Source organism: Panthera pardus, unplaced genomic scaffold (genome assembly GCF_024362965.1).
Source record: "Panthera pardus isolate Hobbes unplaced genomic scaffold, ASM2436296v1 HiC_scaffold_24, whole genome shotgun sequence".
Taxonomy (NCBI): domain Eukaryota; kingdom Metazoa; phylum Chordata; class Mammalia; order Carnivora; family Felidae; genus Panthera; species Panthera pardus.
The window spans coordinates 23466684-23487197 of NW_026526810.1; the positions used below are offsets into that span (position 1 = coordinate 23466684).

General features: G+C 58.7%; 1 protein-coding gene across 1 annotated transcript in view; it reads left to right on the forward strand.

Moving 5' to 3' along the window:
- CSPG4 (chondroitin sulfate proteoglycan 4) overlaps nucleotides 1-20514 on the forward strand; it is a 40687-nt gene that overhangs the window by 9659 nt on the left and 10514 nt on the right. The window contains exons 2-8 of the mRNA XM_019441381.2: nucleotides 8729-8892; nucleotides 10303-13845; nucleotides 15197-15679; nucleotides 16041-16217; nucleotides 17880-18078; nucleotides 18159-18293; nucleotides 18421-18587. Of these exons, the coding sequence (XP_019296926.2) occupies nucleotides 8729-8892; nucleotides 10303-13845; nucleotides 15197-15679; nucleotides 16041-16217; nucleotides 17880-18078; nucleotides 18159-18293; nucleotides 18421-18587 (4868 nt within the window). The remainder of the gene's footprint in view (nucleotides 1-8728; nucleotides 8893-10302; nucleotides 13846-15196; nucleotides 15680-16040; nucleotides 16218-17879; nucleotides 18079-18158; nucleotides 18294-18420; nucleotides 18588-20514) is intronic.

Genomic DNA, 20514 nt, shown 5'->3' on the forward strand with positions numbered 1-20514 from the left:
AGCAAAGGCTGGGAGTGGGGACCTGTCAGTCGTGGATGGAAAACAGCCCAAGGTCTAGTGAGGCTGGCATGTGGGATGTTCAAGGGAGGTGACCAGGAAAACCTGGCAGGGCTGGGGCAGGGTCACCCAGCACTTTCAGTGCCATACTAGGGTGGGGGCTTGATCGTGGGGCAATGAGGAGCCATTGAAGGCTTCCAGACAAGGGTAGATGACAGAGTGACTTTCAGTTTGGGTTAACTGTGGCTGCTATTAGCAAAACAAGGCAGGAACTTCATTGAGCCAGACAAAGGATGGTGACCATCTGCCTTGTGGGATGGCACAGAAGAGCAAGAGGAGGAGATGAATTTGAAAGGGAATTTGGGGGCAAGATGGTTGGAACATGGGGAAGGAGGAGGGAGAATGTCCAAAACGACTTTCAGATTTCCACCCAGCAGTGGGTGGGTGGTGAGGCCTTCTCTGGAAGGCAGGCAGGTTTGGGAACAGATGACACTGAGTCTGGCTGAAGCTGGGTGGGCTTGGGTGTGTCTGGTACAGATGTCTCTGGGGCATTGGCAGGTGGGCCCAGAGCCCCGGAGAGTTGGGCTTGTGGCCTCTTAGGCCAGAAGTGGCTGCACTATACCTGCTGTAGTGACCACACCTCTCTATCAGCCACTAACGGCTGAGCTGGGCTGGGCAAGCCAGGTTTGTGTCAGGCTCCCCATCCAGGCTGCACAGATGGGAAGACTGAAGCCAAAGAGAACATGGCTGCATGTGGCTAGGAGGTGTTGGGGGGGGGTGGGGGTGGATGGAGGTAGTCCCTGTCCCAAGCCCCTGCTTCCTCTGGTCTCCTGGACATGGGACTTCCACCTGTGGGATTATCCCCTTCGGATAGGGGAACTGAGGCAGAGGGAGCGGTGGCTTCTCCAGGACACACAGACTCTTGAGCACAAGCTGGGCCAAATTGGTCCAGGCCTGTGTCCAGACCAACAGTCATTGCTTCCGCTAACCCCCCTTCCCAGCTCACACACTCACTGTCTCCAAGCCCAGTCTGCCAGGCTCGGGGAAGCCCCGAGGCACCTCCCCAAGGGCCCTACCCCTAACGGTTTCTCATCCCAGAGCTGAAAGGGAGCTCAGAGATGAGCAACAGGCTGCCACATGCTTTCTGACTCTGGATTCAGCCCAAGAGAGGGGGTGGCCCCACAGCCCCCCTGGGCCAGGCTTCTTGCCCACGCCCTTGCCTCTCCACCCTCTTCCCTGACCTCTAAGACCCCAGTGGGCATGGCTGACACTTATCACTGGCTTTTGGAACATGCCATCCTTAGCCAGCCCTGGAGAAGAGCCCTCCCTGATCCAGCCAGCCCCAGAACCGGACCCGCGTCCAGCCACACCAGGAGAGGCCGGCTGCCAAGCCAACCATGGAAAGCAAAGGCTCTCCCCTCCCTTCTTCGCTCTCCCCAACCCCAGGAGACCCTGAAAACAGGAAGGGAAAAAGTGTGTCTTCCCCAGGCAAGGGGCCAGCTCTCACACCCTCATCCCGCTGCCCCGCTTCCGATTCACACGCAACAATAACCCCCCCGCCACTGCTTCTGTGTGCACATGCCCCTCCCTGATACCACAACACCCAGCTCCAGAGCCCCGAGCACAGGGGCTCAAATCCAACTCTGCCACTGCTCCTCCTGACGCCTTAGCACAGGTGGTGCCCTCTTTGAGCCTCAGTTTCCTCACCGGTTAAATGGGAGCTACCTCACGGGACCCTGTTGGGGGAAGGGGCTGTTGAGCAGGCCCAATGCCAGGTGAGGAGGGTCCCTTGCTCTGTTTCTTCCCTGCGAGACCCCCTACCTCAGCCTGGGCCCTCTAAGAGGAGGGCCCCCCCATCCCCCCAGGGCCAGGAAAGCTGGGGAAAGGAGATATGGAAGAGGGCCTGGAAATCCAGCCGTCTCCCTGCACAAGGAGGAAAATTATAAGGCAAGGAAAAGCCTCTCAGAATTGCTCCATACCACAGCAGCCCCACCCCCTGTGCCTCAGGCTAGGGGAGCGACCGGGCTTCCTACAAAGACGCAATTGAGGCCCTGCTTCCTCCCCACCCCGGCCCTCCAGCCTGGGTGGACTCTGAGCTGCTTCTTCCAGCAAACCTCTCATTTTCCCTCCCGCTTCCTCTGTGCCACACATGGCCCCAGGGTTGGGACATGTGGCTGGGAGCCCAGGGTACCAGCCCTGCCCCTGTCAGTGTCTATGGACCAAGTTTAGCATCGCCTAATCCACCAGTTCAGGGATACTCACCTTCTAGAAGAGGTCCCTAAATTGGAAATGTTTATATATATACATATATATATAGGAATATATATATATATATATAAATATACATATATAGATATATATACATATATATGTGTGTGTGTGTGTATATATATATATATATATATATATATGAATATATATATATATACCCCTTGGCTTGGGTGGCTTCTAAGCTCTTGGTTAGAGGACGAGCCACTGAAGCCAGTGACCAGGGTCAGGATTCAGCCAATAGCTGAGAAAACTGTTGCCCTGCCCTGGCCTCCTTGACCTTGCAACCAAACAGAAGGTCAATTGCCCTGACAGTGAGTCCTGTGGTTCAAGAGTTCTTGGAATGTAGAGGAACAGGCCCACATTGACCCCGGCAGAGGTTTCCATAGGGTTGAGATGAGGAGGCCATTTGCCGTGAACACATAGAGCCTGGCGTCCTGCATTCTACTGGGAAGCTACTATCTGCCAAGAGGAACAGCTACTTGTCTAAGTTCCGTGTGACTTTGAACTAAACTACTGTTGTTCCTATGGGCGTGGCTTGTGGGGTAAGAGAGGAGCAGGTGGTCAACAGGCCTCTGAGGTGGCCTTGGGTTATGGACTCTCAGGCTGGAAGCAGGGAGGCAGGAGAGCCAGAGCAGTGAGTGCTATGAGTCCGCAGGTGTGTGTGCATCTCCCAGGCAGCTAGCCCTGGCAGGTAGTAAGCATCTGGGCTTGGCTCTTGTGATCCCATTGTCACCACCATGAGCAGGTTATGTTGTCCCTTTGATCCGACCTGAAGTCTTTCCCTGTAACCTTCCCCCTGGTTACTCGCAGAGGTAATAAGCTTGGTGATAGCTCGGTTGAAAGGACTGAGCCTTGGGACGTGCTGAGGTGGGGGCTGACACCAAGTAGGCACAGGGTCAGGCATGCTCAGGAAAGGTCATGTCCAGTATCTAGAGCCAGACGGGACCCATCGCACCACATCCTCACCTGCCCCACACTCCCTTCCACACACTGTGATACGTGGCACTGACCTGCACTCAGTCACATTCGTGGCTATGTGCCACCCACTGTGACCATGCACAGGTCTTGGATGCTCTAAGGGACTGAGTATCAGCACACGGCATTGCTTTCCCAGCTCTGAAATGGAAGGGGGCAGTGCAGGGATCTTCAGCGCCACTGGCCCCGGGGTCTGTAGCTCTGGTTCTAAATAAGTCTCCATCCTTCCTAGCCTCCTCGGAAGTGCCCTGGCTTGGGGACAGAAAGCTGGTAAAGAAAAAGCACATCCCTTGGAGGCACAAGGGGAGGGGATCTGGCCTGAGTTCTGCGGGACCTGGGTGACCTCAGGGTGGGCCCAGCTGCTGGGGCAGGGCACCTGGCCCATCTTTACTCTCACACAGGGCCACCCACATTACACCCATAGGGGAGACAGAGAGCCCTTCATCCCTGCCTTGGCCCTCCTAGGGCACTCCCCCACAGCCCCCCTCTGACTTCTCAGAAGGACTCTCCCAGCCTCACCCCTGTCTGCCTAGGATGTGGATCTGGAACAGGATCTGCATACTTGGTGCCAAACCCCAAGGAGCTACGGTGAAGAAGTCTGGCTTCGCCGGACAGCAGGACCCCTCCCCCTCCCCAGTTGGCTGGCAGTGCCCCTGCCTCACTCTCCTCACTCCTATCCACAGCCTCAGGCTTGCTCCGACATCCAGCCTTCTGTGTCTCTCTTGGTTTCTCCTCCTTCATCTCCTTCTTTAAGCCTGCCTGGACCCCTGAGTTCAGTTTTTGTGGAGAAGGTTTTAAAATCTTTCTCATGCCTTCTGTCTCCCCCAGATTGGTTCTTCTTTTCCATGGCTGCATTGCTGTATTTGAGAATGAATGAATGAATGAATGAATGAATGAATGAATATGGACCCCCCCTTCTCTCCCCAACCATCTCTCACCTACTGCTCCATCTCAGTACCACTGGGTACACCTCCCCAACATACACACGTCCAGCTCTCCCACTGCCCCCCTTTGCCCCCGGGCCCTGGGCATGCCCCACTGGCCATCCTGCCCAGCAGCTCTGACTCCCAAACTTCCTCCCTTATAAAGTCAGGCGGCAGCAGACATCAGGAATGCTGCTGAGGCTGCCCATGACGCATGCTGGCTGTAGGGCCGCCTGGCTGCCCCCAGGCGACCAGGAATGTGTTGGGAGCAGGGCACACAGGGACTGCTTGCCTGGGAGTGGTGTGGGGTGGGGGGGTGCCTGCATGGGCGGGGCTCAGACAGGTGTCTGGGCCAAGAACTGACAGCTTTCTGCTTCTCTGTCAAACTGCTTCTCTGGAGCCTCCGTTTGTCTGTCAGGAAAGAGAAAGCCAAGCACCCTACTGCATGCTAAAGCTGCAGAGAACTTTGACATTGTGGAAGCCATCACTCAAGGATTGGGGGGTGGGGGGCAGGGCTGGGGAGGCAAGAGGCCCCAGGCCTCACTCTCTAAACTGTCTTGGGGCAAGGGTGGTGCTCCCAGTTACAGCCAGCACGAGGCAGGGGGAAAAAGAGCCAACGGCAAAGAAAGACAGGGAGAGGCAGAGACAGGCAGCAAGGTGGCTAAGTGGCCAAGACTGAGACGGAGGAGATTAGGGAGAGAAAAAGGGAGAGACAGTCTGGCTAGCCCCAGGGGTCTTGAAGACTCAAAAGGATCAAGGTCTGCAGCAACCCCCACCCCCAGTGCCTGGAAAAGGGGCCCCCGCTTGAGACCCTGCCCCTGGCCAGCCTGGGAGAGCACCGTGGGAGCCTCCTAGGCAGAGATACTCCCCACATGGTGACCCTTTGTCCTAAGGGCCCGCTGACAGATGAGAGTAGAGTATCATGAGGGAAGTAAGCCTCATGCTTAGGGTCCCCAGAGGCAGGACTCAGGTCCCCATTCATAAACACGCTAGGAGTGCCCCCAGGGAGACAGGAGATGCCGGCACAACCTGAGCCCTGGCAGAGGGTGGCTTGCTGGGGGACATTGGCCCAAGCTTCACCTCCCTGTCTGAGAAGGGGCTTGGGGGGAAAGACAGGCTCTTTCTGTGCCCCCAACCCTCGTCTCAGGAAGAGGGATGGAGCCACTCTGCCTTGGCCCAGACAGAAGCGCCCTGTCCGTGGGCAGGAAGGGTGGGAAGCTGTGGGATGTTCCACCTTCAGCAAACCTCTGGGAGGGATGGACGGGCGCCGGGCAGGGGGGCGGGAACCCTCCAGGAGCACACGGCCCCTTTCATGGAGCCAGGCCCAGCCAAGTCACGGCGGGCGGCGCCGAGGGGCAGGACGGGCCTGGGCACAATCACTGCTCTGTCCTGGCAGCTCCCAGCCCACACGCGCACACATGCACAAACACACAGCCTTATGCAAACCCAAAACACACCCCCAGCCACCCACACACTGGAACACACACGAAAATAGACCTCTATGTAGTCCTGGACACCCACCTACCTACCGTCTTTCAGGTAGAGAAACCCAGACATGCGGCATTCTTTCTGCCCCTCCCACTTACCCTCCCCTTGGGGCACCCTCCCCGCCCCCCACACCGACCCATGCTAAAGTCTTGGCACCACCCAGGCAGCCCACACCATTAACCCTCTGCCTACCCATATCTGAGAGCAGACTCCCAGACCAGAAAGGGAACTTCGGGACTAATCCCCACGACAGGAGGAGGGACTGGGAAGGAGTGCCCATTTTACAAAATGGTGACATTGAGGTAGACTGAGCCCCTTCTCCTGGCCCCAGGGGAAGCCCACACAGCTGATACAAGCCTGCACTGGTGTTTGATGAATCATGGGTCTTCTTGACCCAGGAGAGTCAAGGCCAAGTCTCCAAGCAGCACTGATACCTTCTCTCCTCCCCCAACTGCCCTGAGGCCGCAGTCAGGCCGAATAGGCTGGCCCTTGCTACTTTTCCCTCTACTCCTCTGTCTTCAACTGTCCCAGAGCCTGTATATCCCTGCTGCCAGTCTCTCCCTTGGCCTTGCTGCCCATTGAAACCACCCATTCCTCTCCCTCTCTCCTGCTCTACACCACCTTCACCTCCCCAAGGAAGCCCTCTGGGATTGACTCCTAAGTCACTTCTCTATCCTGCACTGTCTCTTCTTCATTCACAGCCCCCCTCCAACTGTCTCCCAGAACAGGGTTTCTGGGTTCTTGGAAATGCAGCCCATCAGAGACGATAAGGGGCAGCAGAAGGAGACCAGGAGGTGGGGGGAACGACACTGTCAGAGTTTCCAAAGCCCTGGCCAGCAAGACCTCAGAGGCCTCTGTTGGGGCGAGGGGGCTGCCTGGCCTGTGCACTTCCAGCAGCACAAGGCAGCTTGTGTGAGCACTTCCCTGCCCAGCCCCACAGGAAACAGCAGGGCCCAGCCCCTCAATAGGCTCATTCAGACCCCAGCTCTCTGGAAAGTACCTCTACTTCCTGCCACCCTCCCACTCTGGCCTGAAAAACCAGGCCAAACAGGCTGCCGCACTCCCCTTCTGGGAGGGGGCTGGAGGCAGGTGGTTCAGTGGTTAGAGCCAGCCATCTACTTCACTTCCTGCCTGGTGTAGGCCCTGACCGTGACCGTGTCGCGCATCCACCCTTAATAAGAGGGAATGCGGATGGGTGTGTGAGCTCCCGCCCACTCAGGAGAGGGAGACGGACCCCTTCCCCTTGCATGGCAAACAGGTGAATGTTTAGCTTTCTGGGAGAGAGAACCCTGATTTGTAGCGTTTGCTTCTTTCCATTGTATAAATGTTCCCACCGGACAACGTCACCTGGCTTGCAAAAATCCTGAAAATTTAAGTCAGCTCTTGCCAGCTGCTATGAGCTCCAGGCTGCCAGAGTGACGGATCCATCCTGCGGGGGCCACTTGCCCCCGACCTTCCTTTCGACTGCCCTCAGTTTAGTGAGCTGCATTTTGGTCTCAAGAATCAAGGAACGCCCTTGCAGATACGGCGCCCCTGCAGGTGCCTGCCCCCTGTCTGTTCTCTGGTCTGCCCCTCACTGGCACCAAGCTCTGCTGGGTCTGCTGGGTTTGGTGGTTCTCATCTGATACCTTTAGCCCCTCAGATGAGGTTCTGGCATTGCCAGCAAGTTCTGGCAAGAGGAGTGAACTCAAGGGGTTTCGACTCAGCCTAAGAGGAAGAGCATTATCGTTCTTGAACATCTGTCTGGACTCCTCCAGTGGCCGATGCCACATCCTCAGGCCCATGTCAGCTGGCTCAGGCTGGCCAGGGGCACGTGTGTGGGCTGGTGCCAGATCGTCCCTATCAAGGCCATCAGCCTTTACTCACTCACACGGGGTTTAAGAGAAGCCCAACAGAGATGAGTCACCTTTTTAACCCATTCCCGTCTCCCCTCCCTTCCCTAGCCCTGGACATCTGGGGACAGAGTCAAAGTTATATTTGGCCCTAATCTCTGCAAAAGGAATAAACCAGAAATTGTTGCAGCTGGTTGGAGGTCAAGGGAGGCTAATTTGGAGAAGCTGTTTGGAGGAGGCGGCAGCTTAAAAAGAGGAGGTATCCCGGTGCGGGACAAAAGGGGCCCTGCACAGTGACCACTGACCTTGGGAAACCCCAGATATGGCCTGAGTAGGCCATGTGGACCTGAGAGGCCCTCTGGCCCACTCTCCAAACCTTCGGCCCCTCCCAGGCCTTGTCTTCAGACAGACCCAGGCTTGGAGAAGTCAGCTGTTGTTCCCCAGCCGTGGTGGAAACAATAGGGCCGGATCTGACCACTCACCAGGGACTATCAATAGCTCTTCAGCAGGAAGCAATATGGGGTGATGTAGGAAGTTCTGGCCCATTTGGGGTCCAGCAATGCACATGGTCTCCATCTGGCCTCAGAGCCTTTGCTCCTTGCTGGACTCAAGCTGATGAGCTGCCACCCCCACCCCCAAAGACAGCTGGGAGCACGGTCCAAGAGAGAAGCGGAGATGGTGGGTACCACCACCAGGCCCCAGCCGTGGCCCCAGCCCACCCACAGAGGTAGGTCATGGCGTGGACAGTGTTGCCCAAGAACCAAAGCGTGGGGCATGTCGTAGAAAGAATTTGAGCAGGGATCAGTTTGAGGTAGGAACGGTTCTCCTGGAACTCCATTTCTGGGGGCTGCGACCACCAGGCCAGGTGACGCAGTGAGGGATGGTTTCCCTTTAGGCCCAAGAGGGACTAGACCCAGAATGGAGAATCCTCTAGGGCCCAGGAGATAAGAGTCAGAGCTGGCAGAGGCCCCTGGCTCCAGGAACCTTTGAGGAGGAGACCTGAGTTGCTTGGAATGTTTGGGTCTGGCTTCCTGTGGAGCCAAGTCTGGGCTGGACACAGGTGAAGCGGTGCCTTCTGGCGCCAGGACCAGGCAGGTGACAAGGCAGTGCCACACAGGAGAACTGTGCGGCCTCACCAGCATGAAACCCCCTCCCTGCAGCCCAGCCCACCTGTGTTCTCTGCAGTACCTCTCCTCCTCCAGGCAAGAGTCTGAACTTTGACCCCAGCTCCCTCTCTCCCAGCCTCCTTCTTTGGTGAGAACCACCTGGAGGTGCCCATGGCCACAGCTTTGACCGACATAGACCTCCAGCTGCAGTTCTCCACGTCCCAGTCCGAAGCCTTGCTTCTCCTGGCAGCGGGCCAGGCTGACCACCTCCTGCTGCAACTCCACTCCGGACGCCTGCAGGTCAGTGACATCTCCCTGCTGGCCTCCTCCTCCAGCTTTGAATGGCCCCCAGCCAGTTGGGTGACCTGGTGTGAGTCACTTTCACCTTGGGGTCTCTAGGTCTCCACTGTGCAATGGCAGCTCCAAACGGGGGACTCCCACACAGATGGGCTGTGCCCTGCAGCCCTCCACCCACACTTCCCCCCACGACCCCCGACCGGGCTTGTGCTTTACCACACCACCCACCTGCATTCCAGCCCCCAAGTGGTCTCTCACTGCCAGGCCCCCGCTCATTCCACTCCCTCTGCCTGGGCCCTGCCTCACCCCAGCCCCGCCTTGAGTGTGGACATCGCTTCTTCCAGGAGGTGCTCACCTGGGCTGGGTACCCTCTCCTGGGCTCCCAGCAACCCCTGAAAATCCCTCTGCCCGAGCACCAGTCACCCTGCAGCTCCGTTGTCTGTCCACCATGGTAACAACCAGCCTACCAAAGCATCTCCATTTTTCCATTTCATCCTACAAGTCACCCCCAGCTTTATTAGCAAGGAGTCTTCTGGCTCTGTCTTGAGGCTCCCCCCAGCCGTGAAGAGTTTGAGAACCTGAGGCCTTAGTCCAGATTTGGGAAAGCCATCTGTTTCCACACCCCAGCGGGGAGAGGACTATGGGTGGTCATCCATCTGCTGCTGCCATTGCTTCTCACTGCCACAAGGTGTCACTGTTGAACAAAGGCCTGGTACAGCCTGGCACTGATGCTCTTCCCTTCTGCCGGGTACGGTGATGCCACAGCCCTGTGGAGGTGCTCCGTACTTGGACTCCCAAGGCCACAGTTCTTAGTTCTCTGCTCTTTCAGTTCCCACACTCTGCCACCACCCATTCTAGCATCTGGTTGTGGGAACACCACACCTGAGTCAGTTCTGGTGCCAAAGTCACAGAGACAGAACCATGTTCTTCTCTCCCCAAGGATCCCTCACCTCAGGTCAAGGAGCTTTTGTTTACTTAACCTTCAAAACAGAGAGCTTCTGATTGGGCCCCCATCCCTGAACAGTGACCCAGTGACCCCAAGGTGTCCAGGGGATTCCCACGTGCCCATTTTTCCACGGGTGAATCTTCTGGACGCCAGGGTGGTTTTTCTGATGGCTCTCACTCAGGGGAAAGTGGGAGAGAATTAAAAATAGAGGCTGAATCTCTAGGGAAGCATCTTGCTACGTGTCATTCCCTGATTCACATCAGGGGCCCCAGAGCCCATCCAGACCCAGCACAGAGATCACTTTGGTGAGCGTTTGGGGGATGAGTAAAGGGGTGGCAGGAAGGGGACGGGGTGGCATGAGAAGCTCTTGTCCCAGGCCCTCTCTGGGGACTCCAATGTGGCAGACCAACTGTGTGCTTACAGTAAAAGCGGATGGATCCCCACTGCATTCCTCCCTCTCTCCTCAGGTCAGACTCACCCTGGGCCAGGAGGAACTGAAGCTGCAGACCTCAGCTGGGACTCTGCTGAGCGACTCCGTCCTCCACACCGTGCAGCTGACTATTTCCGACAGCGACGCCCTGTTGTCAGTCGATGGGCTCCTGAATGCCTCAGCCCCAGTCCCGCGAGCTCCCCTAGAGGTCCCCTATGGGCTCTTCCTGGGGGGCACTGGAAGCCTTGGCCTGCCCTACGTGAGGGGAACCAGTCGGCCCCTGAGGGGCTGCCTCCATGCTGCCACCCTCAATGGCCGCGACCTCCTGCGACCACTAACGCCAGACGTGCCTGAGGGCTGTGCTGAAGAGTTTTCTGCCGATGACAGTGTGGCTCTGGGCTTCTCTGGGCCCCACTCACTGGCTGCCTTCCCTGCCTGGAGCACTCGGGATGAAGGCACCCTGGAGTTTACACTCACCACTCGGAGCCACCGGGCGCCCCTGGCCTTCCAGGCGGGGGGCCGGCACGGGGATTTCATCTATGTGGACATATTTGAGGGCCACCTGCGGGCTGTGGTCGAGAAGGGCCAGGGCACTGTATTGCTCCACAACAGCGTGCCTGTGGCCGACGGGCAACCCCATGAGGTCAGCGTCCACGTGGATGCTCACCAGCTGGAAATCTCCGTGGACCAGTACCCCACACGCACTTCCAACCGTGGGGTCCTCAGCTACCTGGACCCACGTGGCAGTCTCCTCCTTGGGGGGCTGGACACAGAGGCCTCTCGCCACCTCCAGGAACATCGCCTGGGCCTGGCGCCGGGGGCTGTCAATGTCTCCCTACTGGGCTGCATGGAGGACCTCAGCATCAATGGCCAGAGGCACGGGCTCCGGGAGGCCTTGCTGACCCGCAGCATGGCAGCCGGCTGCCGGCTGGAGGAAGACGAATACGAGGACGACACCTACGGCCCGTACGAAGCTTTCTCCACCCTGGCACCTGAGGCTTGGCCAGCCGTGGAGCTGCCCGAGCCCTGCGTGCCTGAAGCGGGGCTGCCTCCCGTCTTTGCCAACTTTACCCGACTGCTGACCATCAGCCCGCTGGTGGTGGCCGAGGGTGGCACAGCCTGGCTTGAGTGGCGGCACGTGCAGCCCACGCTGGACCTGAGCGAGGCCGAGCTGCGCAAATCCCAGGTGCTGTTCAGCGTGAGCCGCGGGGCACGCCACGGAGAGTTGGAGCTGGACATCCCCGGTGCCCAGGCACGGAAAATGTTCACCCTCCTGGACGTGGTGAACCGCAAGGCCCGCTTCGTCCATGATGGCTCTGAGGACACCTCCGACCAGCTGGTGCTGGAGGTGTCAGTGACTGCTCGGGGGCCCGTGCCCTCCTGCCTCCGGAGGGGCCAAACTTACATCCTGCCAGTCCAGATAAACCCTGTCAACGACCCACCCCGCGTCATCTTCCCACACGGCAGCCTCATGGTGATCCTGGAACACACACAGAAGCCGCTGGGGCCAGAGGTTTTCCAGGCCTACGACCCAGACTCTTCCTGCGAGGTCCTCACCTTCCAGCTCCTTGGCAGCCCCGCCGGCCTCCCCGTGGAGCGCCGAGACCAGCCTGGGGAGCCAGCCACCGAGTTCTCCTGCCGGGAGCTGGAGGCGGGCAGCCTAGTCTATGTCCACCATGGTGGGCCCGCCCAGGACCTGATGTTCCGGGTCAGCGATGGGCTGCAGGCCAGCCCTCCCGCCACCCTGAAGGTGGTGGCCGTCCGGCCCACCATTCAGATCCGCCACAACACCGGGCTGCACCTGGCCCAGGGCTCCGCCGCACCTGTCTTGCCCGCCAACCTGTCGGTGGAGACCAACGCTGTGGGGCAGGATGTGAGCGTGCTGTTCCGAGTCACCGAGGCCCCGCGGTTCGGGGAGCTGCAGAAGCAGGGGGCAGGTGGGGCCGAGGGTGCTGAGTGGCGAGCCACGCAGGCATTCCACCAGCGGGACGTGGAGCAGGGCCGCGTGAGATACCTGAGCACCGACCCACAGCATCACACGGAAGACTCTGTGGAGAACCTGGCCCTGGAGGTACAGGTGGGGCAGGAGATCCTGAGCAATCTGTCCTTCCCAGTGACCATCCAGAGAGCCACAGTGTGGCTGCTGCGGCTGGAGCCACTGCACACTCAGAACACCCAGCAGGAGGCGCTCACCACAGCCCACCTGGAAGCCACCCTGGAGGAGGAGGAGGCAGGCCCAAGCCCCACCACCTTCCACTATGAGGTGGTTCAGGCCCCCAGGAAGGGTAATCTTCGGCTACAGGGCACACGGCTGTCAGATGGCCAGAGCTTCACCCAGAATGACCTGCAGGCCGGTCGGGTGACCTACGGGGCCACGGCACGTGCCTCGGAGGCAGTCGAGGACATCTTCCGTTTCCGTGTCATAGCTCCGCCACACTTCTCCCCACTCTATACCTTCCCCATCCACATTGGTGGTGACCCGGACGCCCCCGTCCTCACCAACATCCTCCTCTCGGTGCCCGAGGGTGGCGAGGGTATCCTCTCTGCTGACCACCTCTTCGTCAAGAGTCTCAACAGTGCCAGCTACCTCTATGAGGTCATGGAGCGGCCCCGCCATGGGAGGTTAGTTTGGAGGGGGGCACGGGACCAGGCTGCCACGGTGACATCCTTCACCAACGAGGACCTCCTGCAGGGCCGGCTGGTTTACCAGCATGACAACTCTGAGACCACAGAAGATGACATCCCATTTGTGGCTACCCGCCAGAGCGAGGGCAGTGGTGGCATGGCCTGGGAGGAGGTACGGGGCGTCTTCCGCGTGGCCATCCAGCCTGTAAACGACCACGCTCCCGTGCAGACCATCAGCCGCGTCTTCCACGTGGCCAGGGGTGGGCGGCGGCTGCTGACAACAGACGACGTGGCCTTCAGTGATGCTGACTCTGGCTTTGCCGACACTCAGCTGGTACTGACCCGCAAGGACCTTCTCTTCGGCAGTATTGTGGCTGTGGATGAGCCCACGCGGCCCATCTACCGCTTCACCCAGGAGGACCTCAGGAAGAGGCGAGTCCTGTTTGTGCACTCGGGGGCCGACCGCGGCTGGATTCAGCTGCAGGTGTCGGACGGGCAGCACCAGGCCACCGCGCTGCTCGAAGTGCAGGCCTCGGAGCCCTACCTCCATGTGGCCAATGGCTCCAGCCTCGTGGTCCCTCAGGGAGGCCAGGGCACCATTGACACAGCTGTGCTCCACCTGGACACCAACCTAGACATCCGCAGTGGGGATGAGGTCCGCTACCGCGTCACGGCTGGCCCGCACTGGGGGCAGCTGCTCCGGGCCGGCCAGCCAGCCACAGTCTTCTCCCAGCAGGACCTGCTGGACGGGGCCATTCTCTACAGCCACAACGGCAGCCTTAGCCCTCGAGACACCCTGGCCTTCTCTGTGGAGGCAGGGCCTGTGCACACAGATGCCACCCTGCAAGTGACCATTGCCCTAGAGGGGCCACTGGCCCCGCTGCATCTGGTCCGGCACAAGAAGATCTACGTCTTCCAGGGGGAGGCGGCTGAGATCAGAAAGGATCAGCTGGAGGTAAGGGACCGGGGGCCAGAGAAGGGGGCCCTTCCATCCAGCCTTCATGCCCTGTGTGCTCGGATGTTTGGGGATGTGCCCATGGTGACTCCTGGGTCGGGTGTATGTCCACACCTTGGGTGTGCGGCTGTACTCGTGCATGTTGTATGCCTGAGAGTTTCTGGGAGAGTTTGTGTGTCTGCCTGTGAGTTGTGCGGGCCTCCACATGTCACGTGTACACGTGTACATGCTGTGGCTAACCATGCAGATTCCTGGCCCCCCAACCCATGGAATCTCTGAAGTGGAGCCTGAGAGTCTGTATTCTAATAGTAAGTTCCCTGAAGGGTTTTCATGGGTACAGACTTAGAGGACTGTAGGCCTTGGAGACAGACTCGTTTGACCTCCAGGCTCCTGAATCCTCAGCTCTTTTCCAAGACCCCAAACCAGGCCTGAGGATCTGGAGAGAGCTGCTCACCATCCAAGAACCTCACAGAGCAACCACAGGCCATCTAGCAGACCTGCCAACTTGCTGTGTGACCTCAAGCCAGTCCTTGCCCTCTCTGGTACACTGCCAATTTCAGATACACTGCCAATTTCTGAGCCCCTTGTGGTTCTGGCTGTCTGGGTTTTGGGGGTGACTTTGACTAAACATGTCTGGCATCAGAAAGGCTTTGCCATGAAGGAGGCAGCATCTGAGCCGGGCTTTGAAGAGTCTGGGGTTTTAATAGGGAATGAGGAGACAGTATTCCAGGCAGAGGGAACAGAATTCTAGAATACAGACAGTATTCCAGGAAAAGGCACAGAAACAGGAATGTGAATTTGGGAGAAGTGTGTCCTTTTGTTGCTGGACCATCAGGTGAGGGAGCACCCAGTGGCCATGGGGCTGGACCCGGGTCTTAAGCTCCGCGAGGCACGTAGTTTGTGGTGACTGTGCCTCTCTGAAGGATGGAGCGCCCTCTGGTGGTGAGTAGTGGTGATGGCAGGGGCAGGGACAGCCTCTGTGTATGTGTGTGCATGTGTGTTACGTGCATTACTTGTGAGATGTACCTATCTGTGTAGTGATATTGTATGTCTGTGTCACTGAATCTGGGCTGTGTGATTGTGCACATCGCTCAGGGAGTGTGGGTCTCGGGGGCTGTGTGATCACGTGACTGGGGGTGTGGGGTGGTGAAAGGTGCAGCCCCTCTAACCAGCTGCACCTCTGGGTGTCGTGTGTGTGAACCTGAGTGCGTGTCTGAGTAAGCAGTGGTGTCTGGGCCACTACCTGGGGGAATTAGGGAGACATGGAGACTGAGCCTGTTCTGGCCGCTTAGGGACCACAACAGCCTCCCTCTGTGACCCCTGATGGCTCCTCTGACCCTCTGTTAACCAGGCAGCCCAGGAGGCAGTGCCACCGGCGGACATCGTGTTCTCAGTGAAGACCCCGCCGCGCGCTGGCTACCTGGTGATGCTGTCCCACGGCGCCTCCGTGGCTGAGCCACCCAGCTTGGACCCAGTGCAGAGCTTCTCCCAGGAGGCAGTGGACGCGGGCAGGGTCCTATACCTGCACTCCCGCCCCGAGGCCTGGAGCGATGCCTTCTCCCTGGATGTGGCCTCAGGCGTGGGCGCTCCCCTTGAGGGTGTCCGTGTAGAACTGGAGGTGCTGCCTGCTGCCATCCCACTGGAGACACAGAACTTCAGCGTCCCCGAGGGCGGCAGCCGCACGCTGGCCCCTCCACTGCTCCGCGTCACGGGGCCTTACTTTCCCACACTGCCAGGCCTTGACTTGCAGGTGCTAGAGCCACCCCAGCATGGGGCCCTGCGGAGAGAGGAAGGTCCTCAAGAGGGGACCCTCGGCGCTTTCTCCTGGAAAGAGGTACAGCTATTAGGGAGGCCCTGGGGGTACAGCCCCGCTCTGGGTGCAGAGTGGGGGAAGCCACAGCAACTCCCAGCCTGGGGTGTTCGCAGAGAGGAGGCAGGATGTTCACATTTATGGAGCACCTCTGCTTCAGATGACTTATGTCACTCCTTCGTCTCTGGGCATATAGAAACCACTGTCCCATTTCCTTCACTCTGGGAGAAATGGTTGTCCCCATTTCCACCTGCAGAAACTGGAGCTCTGCGGGAGTCAGCCTCCTCCCATACCCAAAGGCAGAGCATGAAGGGTGCTGGGCCTGAGACTCTCTCTGGTCTCAGGCCTGCTGGGGCCTGACCTTCAGCCTTGCGCCTGCCCGCAGGTGGAACAGCAGCTGATCCGCTATGTGCACGATGGGAGTGAGACGCTGACAGATAGCTTTGTCCTAGTGGCTAATGCCTCAGAGATGGACCGCCAGAGCCATCCGGTGGCCTTCACCATCACCATCCTGCCCGTCAATGACCAACCCCCCATCCTCACCACAAACACAGGCCTGAAGGTGAGAGCCGCCGGGGATCACCTCCTACCTCCCCTCCCAAAGAGAGAGGCCCAGCCCACAGCTTCCCCTCTCCAAGCCCGTTTCCTTTTCTAAAATGGGCACCATGCCACATGCCTCACTAGTTGGGAAGAGAGAAGGGCTATTGCACTGAAAATAGAACACAGGTATGAGAATTTTATTGAACACTTATAAGTGCAGTAGGCAGCCTTGTGAATGGCCTTGCTGTTCCCTGGATTCACTGTCAACAGGAGGCTCTTTCTATGGCTCAGGACCAGAACTCCTGAAGAAAGTCCTTTCAGGCCCTTAAGAGTAGACTCCAGGCGGAGAGTGGTTAGGGTCCCTACTTTGGCCCACACCAAGTGAAGGTCCCAGCTTGGCTTTTCAAGCCCCTGATCTTTACATCGTTGCAGAACAGTGGTGCCCTCATTCAGCAGAGGTCAAAGCTGAGGCCCAGCCAGGTCACAGAATTTCTCCTTGGTCATGGAAGTAGTTACTAGCGGAACAGAAAGGGTATGGCTTGACCAAGATCATATAAGATAGTGGATGGGCAGGGCCTTGATGCTGGCTTCTAGGCTCAACAAGAGTCATGGAAGGATTCACCTGACTTGGGCCGTCTGTGACATGAGGCACTGGACATCTTTGATGGCAGAGGATGTACCTGTGGGGAGTGGTCCAATGTGGGGAGAGGGCTGCTCTGGAACCACTGGCAGGTGGCACTGTGTGGCATCTTGGCCACCAGGTGGTGCTGTCCACCGTGTTTGTGCCAGGAGCCCAGTGCCAAAGCCCCGCCTCCAAACATCGTGGTCCCCCTTCAGAGCTCTGCCTGGGAGGGGGGGGGGGGGGGGTTAGCCTGGGGCTGGAAGAAGGTGCCCCGGAATCCCAGAGGGCTCAGCTTTCCAGGTAGGGGAACCCCCTCCCCAACACTGCCCAAGTTGCTGACCCAGCTGGGGTTGTGTAACAGGATCCCAGAAATGGGATCCCAGAAATGGGATCCTGCCCTGCTGGCAGCCTGAGGGGGGCTCCCTTCCCTGAGCATGGGGAGGGGCTGCCCACAACCCCTCATTCACCTGGTTGGGGTTTGTGACTGCACTGGAAACACCTGAGCCCTCATCCCAGTGCTGCTTCGGTGGCATGGGACAGGACCCAACAGGAGAGGACATCAGCCTCTCCAGCCCTGTGCCTCCCAGGCCCTGCCTCACCTGCAAGGGGAGCCCACTTATAAGCAACCTGGGGTGGCAAAACTCACCATCCCATAGTGTGCCCAGCCCATGCCCAGACTCACTATGGAGGGTCTAAAGGGAGACCTCTGCCCTGCCAGTGAGAACCAGATAAAGCAGTGCAGTCAGTCAGGGTTGGGGGTCTCTGAAGGGAGAACCTGGTGAGGGTAAGAGGTGGGGCTTCCTGAGGGAGGGGGACATGAGCTGGCCTTGAAGGACAAGGCAATATTAGGGCAGACAGAGAGAAGGGAGCCTGTGCCCTGGGATGAAAGGGGAAGGTGAATGGGGTGGAGGGCCCTTTGTGAGGGGGGGGCCCAGAATGGCACGGGCCTCCATGACAGCTGAGGGCCTGAGCCACAGTGCGATGATGACGGCCTCAGGGCCAGGGAGGAACAAGGTGGGAGAGCTTGGTGGGGATAGAACCTTCACAGGCGTGTGTCCCCAGATGTGGGAGGGGGCCACTGTGCCCTTCCCTCCGGAGGCCCTCAGGGCCACAGACAGCGACTCAGGACCGGAGGACCTGGTCTACACCATCGAGCAGCCCAGCAATGGGCAGGTAGTGCTGCGGGCGGCACCGGACACCGAGGTCCACAGCTTCACACAGGCCCAGCTAGATGGAGGGCTGGTGCTGTTCTCACATAGAGGTGAGTACTGAGAGGTGGGACGCCCCGAGAATGGGGAGCCACCATGGGCCAGCAAGACCCAACTTCACCCCCGTCCTCAGGAGCCCTGGACGGAGGCTTCCACTTCAGCCTCTCCGATGGTGAGCACGCTTCCCCCGGACACTTCTTCCGCGTGACGGCCCAGAAGCAGCTGCTCCTCTCGCTAGAGGGCAGCCGGACGCTGACCGTGTGCCCAGGTGGGTCTGTGAGCATAGGCATGCCTGTAGGCCGGGTGACACCCCAGGGTCACGCTGCCTCCCAGCAGTCGCAGGCCTCGCCCTGGCTCCTGGTCAAAAGCCAACAGGCCCCTTATCCCTCTCACAGGGTCGGTCCAGCCGCTGAGCAGCCAGAGCCTGAGAGCCAGCTCCAGTGCAGGCACGGACCCCCACCACCTGCTCTACCGCGTGGTGCAGGGCCCCCGGCTGGGCCGGCTGTTCCACGCCCGGCAGGGCGGCTCTGGGGAGGCCCTGGTGAACTTCACTCAGGCTGAGGTAAGGGCCCAGCTCTCTACAGCCACCACTTAGACTCCATTCAGCCTCGGGTGGCCCACTCTGCCGGTGGACACGGGGGCACCGCTCCCACATCGTTAGCAGCAGACGCTCGCCGGCCCCACCACAGGCCAGGCTGTGCATGCCTTGCCCTCCCAGAGCCACCAGTCTGGGAGACAGAAGGATGCAAGAGGTCAGGGCTACAGGAGCCCAGAACAGGGATAAGGTCCTGGGGCATGGCTTCCAGGAGGAAGCTGCAGTTGGACCTTAGGAGCTAGAAAGGGTGCTTTGAGCTGGGGACACTAGCTTACCCCAGTGGCTAGTGAGGGGCAGTGCTTGGTTCGGGGGGGTGGAGTTCAAGATGAAGGCAGCTGTTGGGCTTGTGAGCAGAGGTGCAAGCCTGGAGCTCAGGTCAGGAGCCAGCAAGAAGCAGAGTGGATCCTGGGAGCCAATGAGTGGACACAAGGCAGCTGAGGAGCTTGAGTGGACGTGATGCTGCCATCTCACTTCAGGGCATAGCTGTCCCAGAGCACACCAGCGGCCACCAGGTAAAAACTAGAACGCTCAGCCATATGAAGAGGGACACTGCTAGTTGCTGGGAGCACAGAACTCTCTGTGCTAAATGTGCTGGTGGGGCCAGCAGCCATCACTTAAATTAATATCCCTTCTACGTGGGGGAGGTGCCCTGTGTGCTGGCAGCCTCAGCTTGCTCCAAAGGCACAGCAGGTGAGGATCTTTCAGACATCAGGGAGGGAGGTGTCTTTAACAAGGGAAGATGGCAAAAGGTCTCTCATGTCAACATCCCCCCAGATTTTTGGTTCTTATGAAGCCCTAGCTTCTGCCCAGGTCCCCTTCCCACCGTATAAGATACTCAGCAGGCTGGTGGCTGTAGAAGCTGTGCACCCTGAGCCCCTGGGAGCCTCTGTCATCCGATGCCTACGAAGGGGGAGGGAACAGGACAAGGCCTTCAGGGTCCCTCCCCCACCCACAGTGCTTTCCCCGCACCCCAGCAATATGCGGGATGGAAGTGAATGGCCACCAGGGGGCCGGGCAGCAGTACCACCCAGAGAAGCTGGGAAGAAGCTTCCTAGCAGAGATGCTGTCCCGACTTTGGGGCAGGGGGCAGGACAGGGCTGGGTAGTCTTGACGGCACACTGTCTCACAATACTCTGAGCTGGGTGGGTCAGAGATCAGGTGTCCTGTTTTGCAGATAAGGAAATTGAGGCTTAAGGATACGAGGCAACTATTCAGAGGATGTGGCTAGTAAGAGACAAAACCAGGATTATGGCTCCTGACTGCTAGTCCAAGATTTCTTTCGCCAGAGGACACCGTTTGCTCCCGGAGCTCAGAGACCCCCTCCCTGTCTTGCCTGTAATTTGCCTCACCCGCAGCCAGATGCCTCCCATCCACGGAAGCTCCTTGCACCCAGGCATCCAGCCTTCACCCCACTCCTAGGGGCCTCGATTTCCTTCCTGCCACCCTTCAGCCTGGGCCACAGGTTATAGCTGACAGTCCTTATGGGCCACATCTGGTCCACAGATGTGTTTTATTTGGCCTGCACAATGCATTTAATATTTTTAAATTAATGATCGACATATCCCCTTTGGGGGATTTCACACACACCACACACACACACACACACACAAGCCTGATTTCCAGGTTCTTAAAAGGCTGTGTTCCCTCTTACCGCAATCAGCTGAGGAACAGCGGCCCCTTTCAGCCTGGGTCTGCAGCCCCTTTCAGCCTTGGTCTGTGCCCCCTTTAGAACTGTGGTTCACCCCCTTCAAAGGATGGATGGCTCCCCTGTTAGATGGGGCACCCCTCTCCAGTTCATCACAACCCCCCTGTCCTAGAGTCTCCTGCATGCTGGGATCCCAGTTTCCATCTTAGTATTGTGCAAGTCCTGTTTTTCTGAGAAGAGGACAACAGT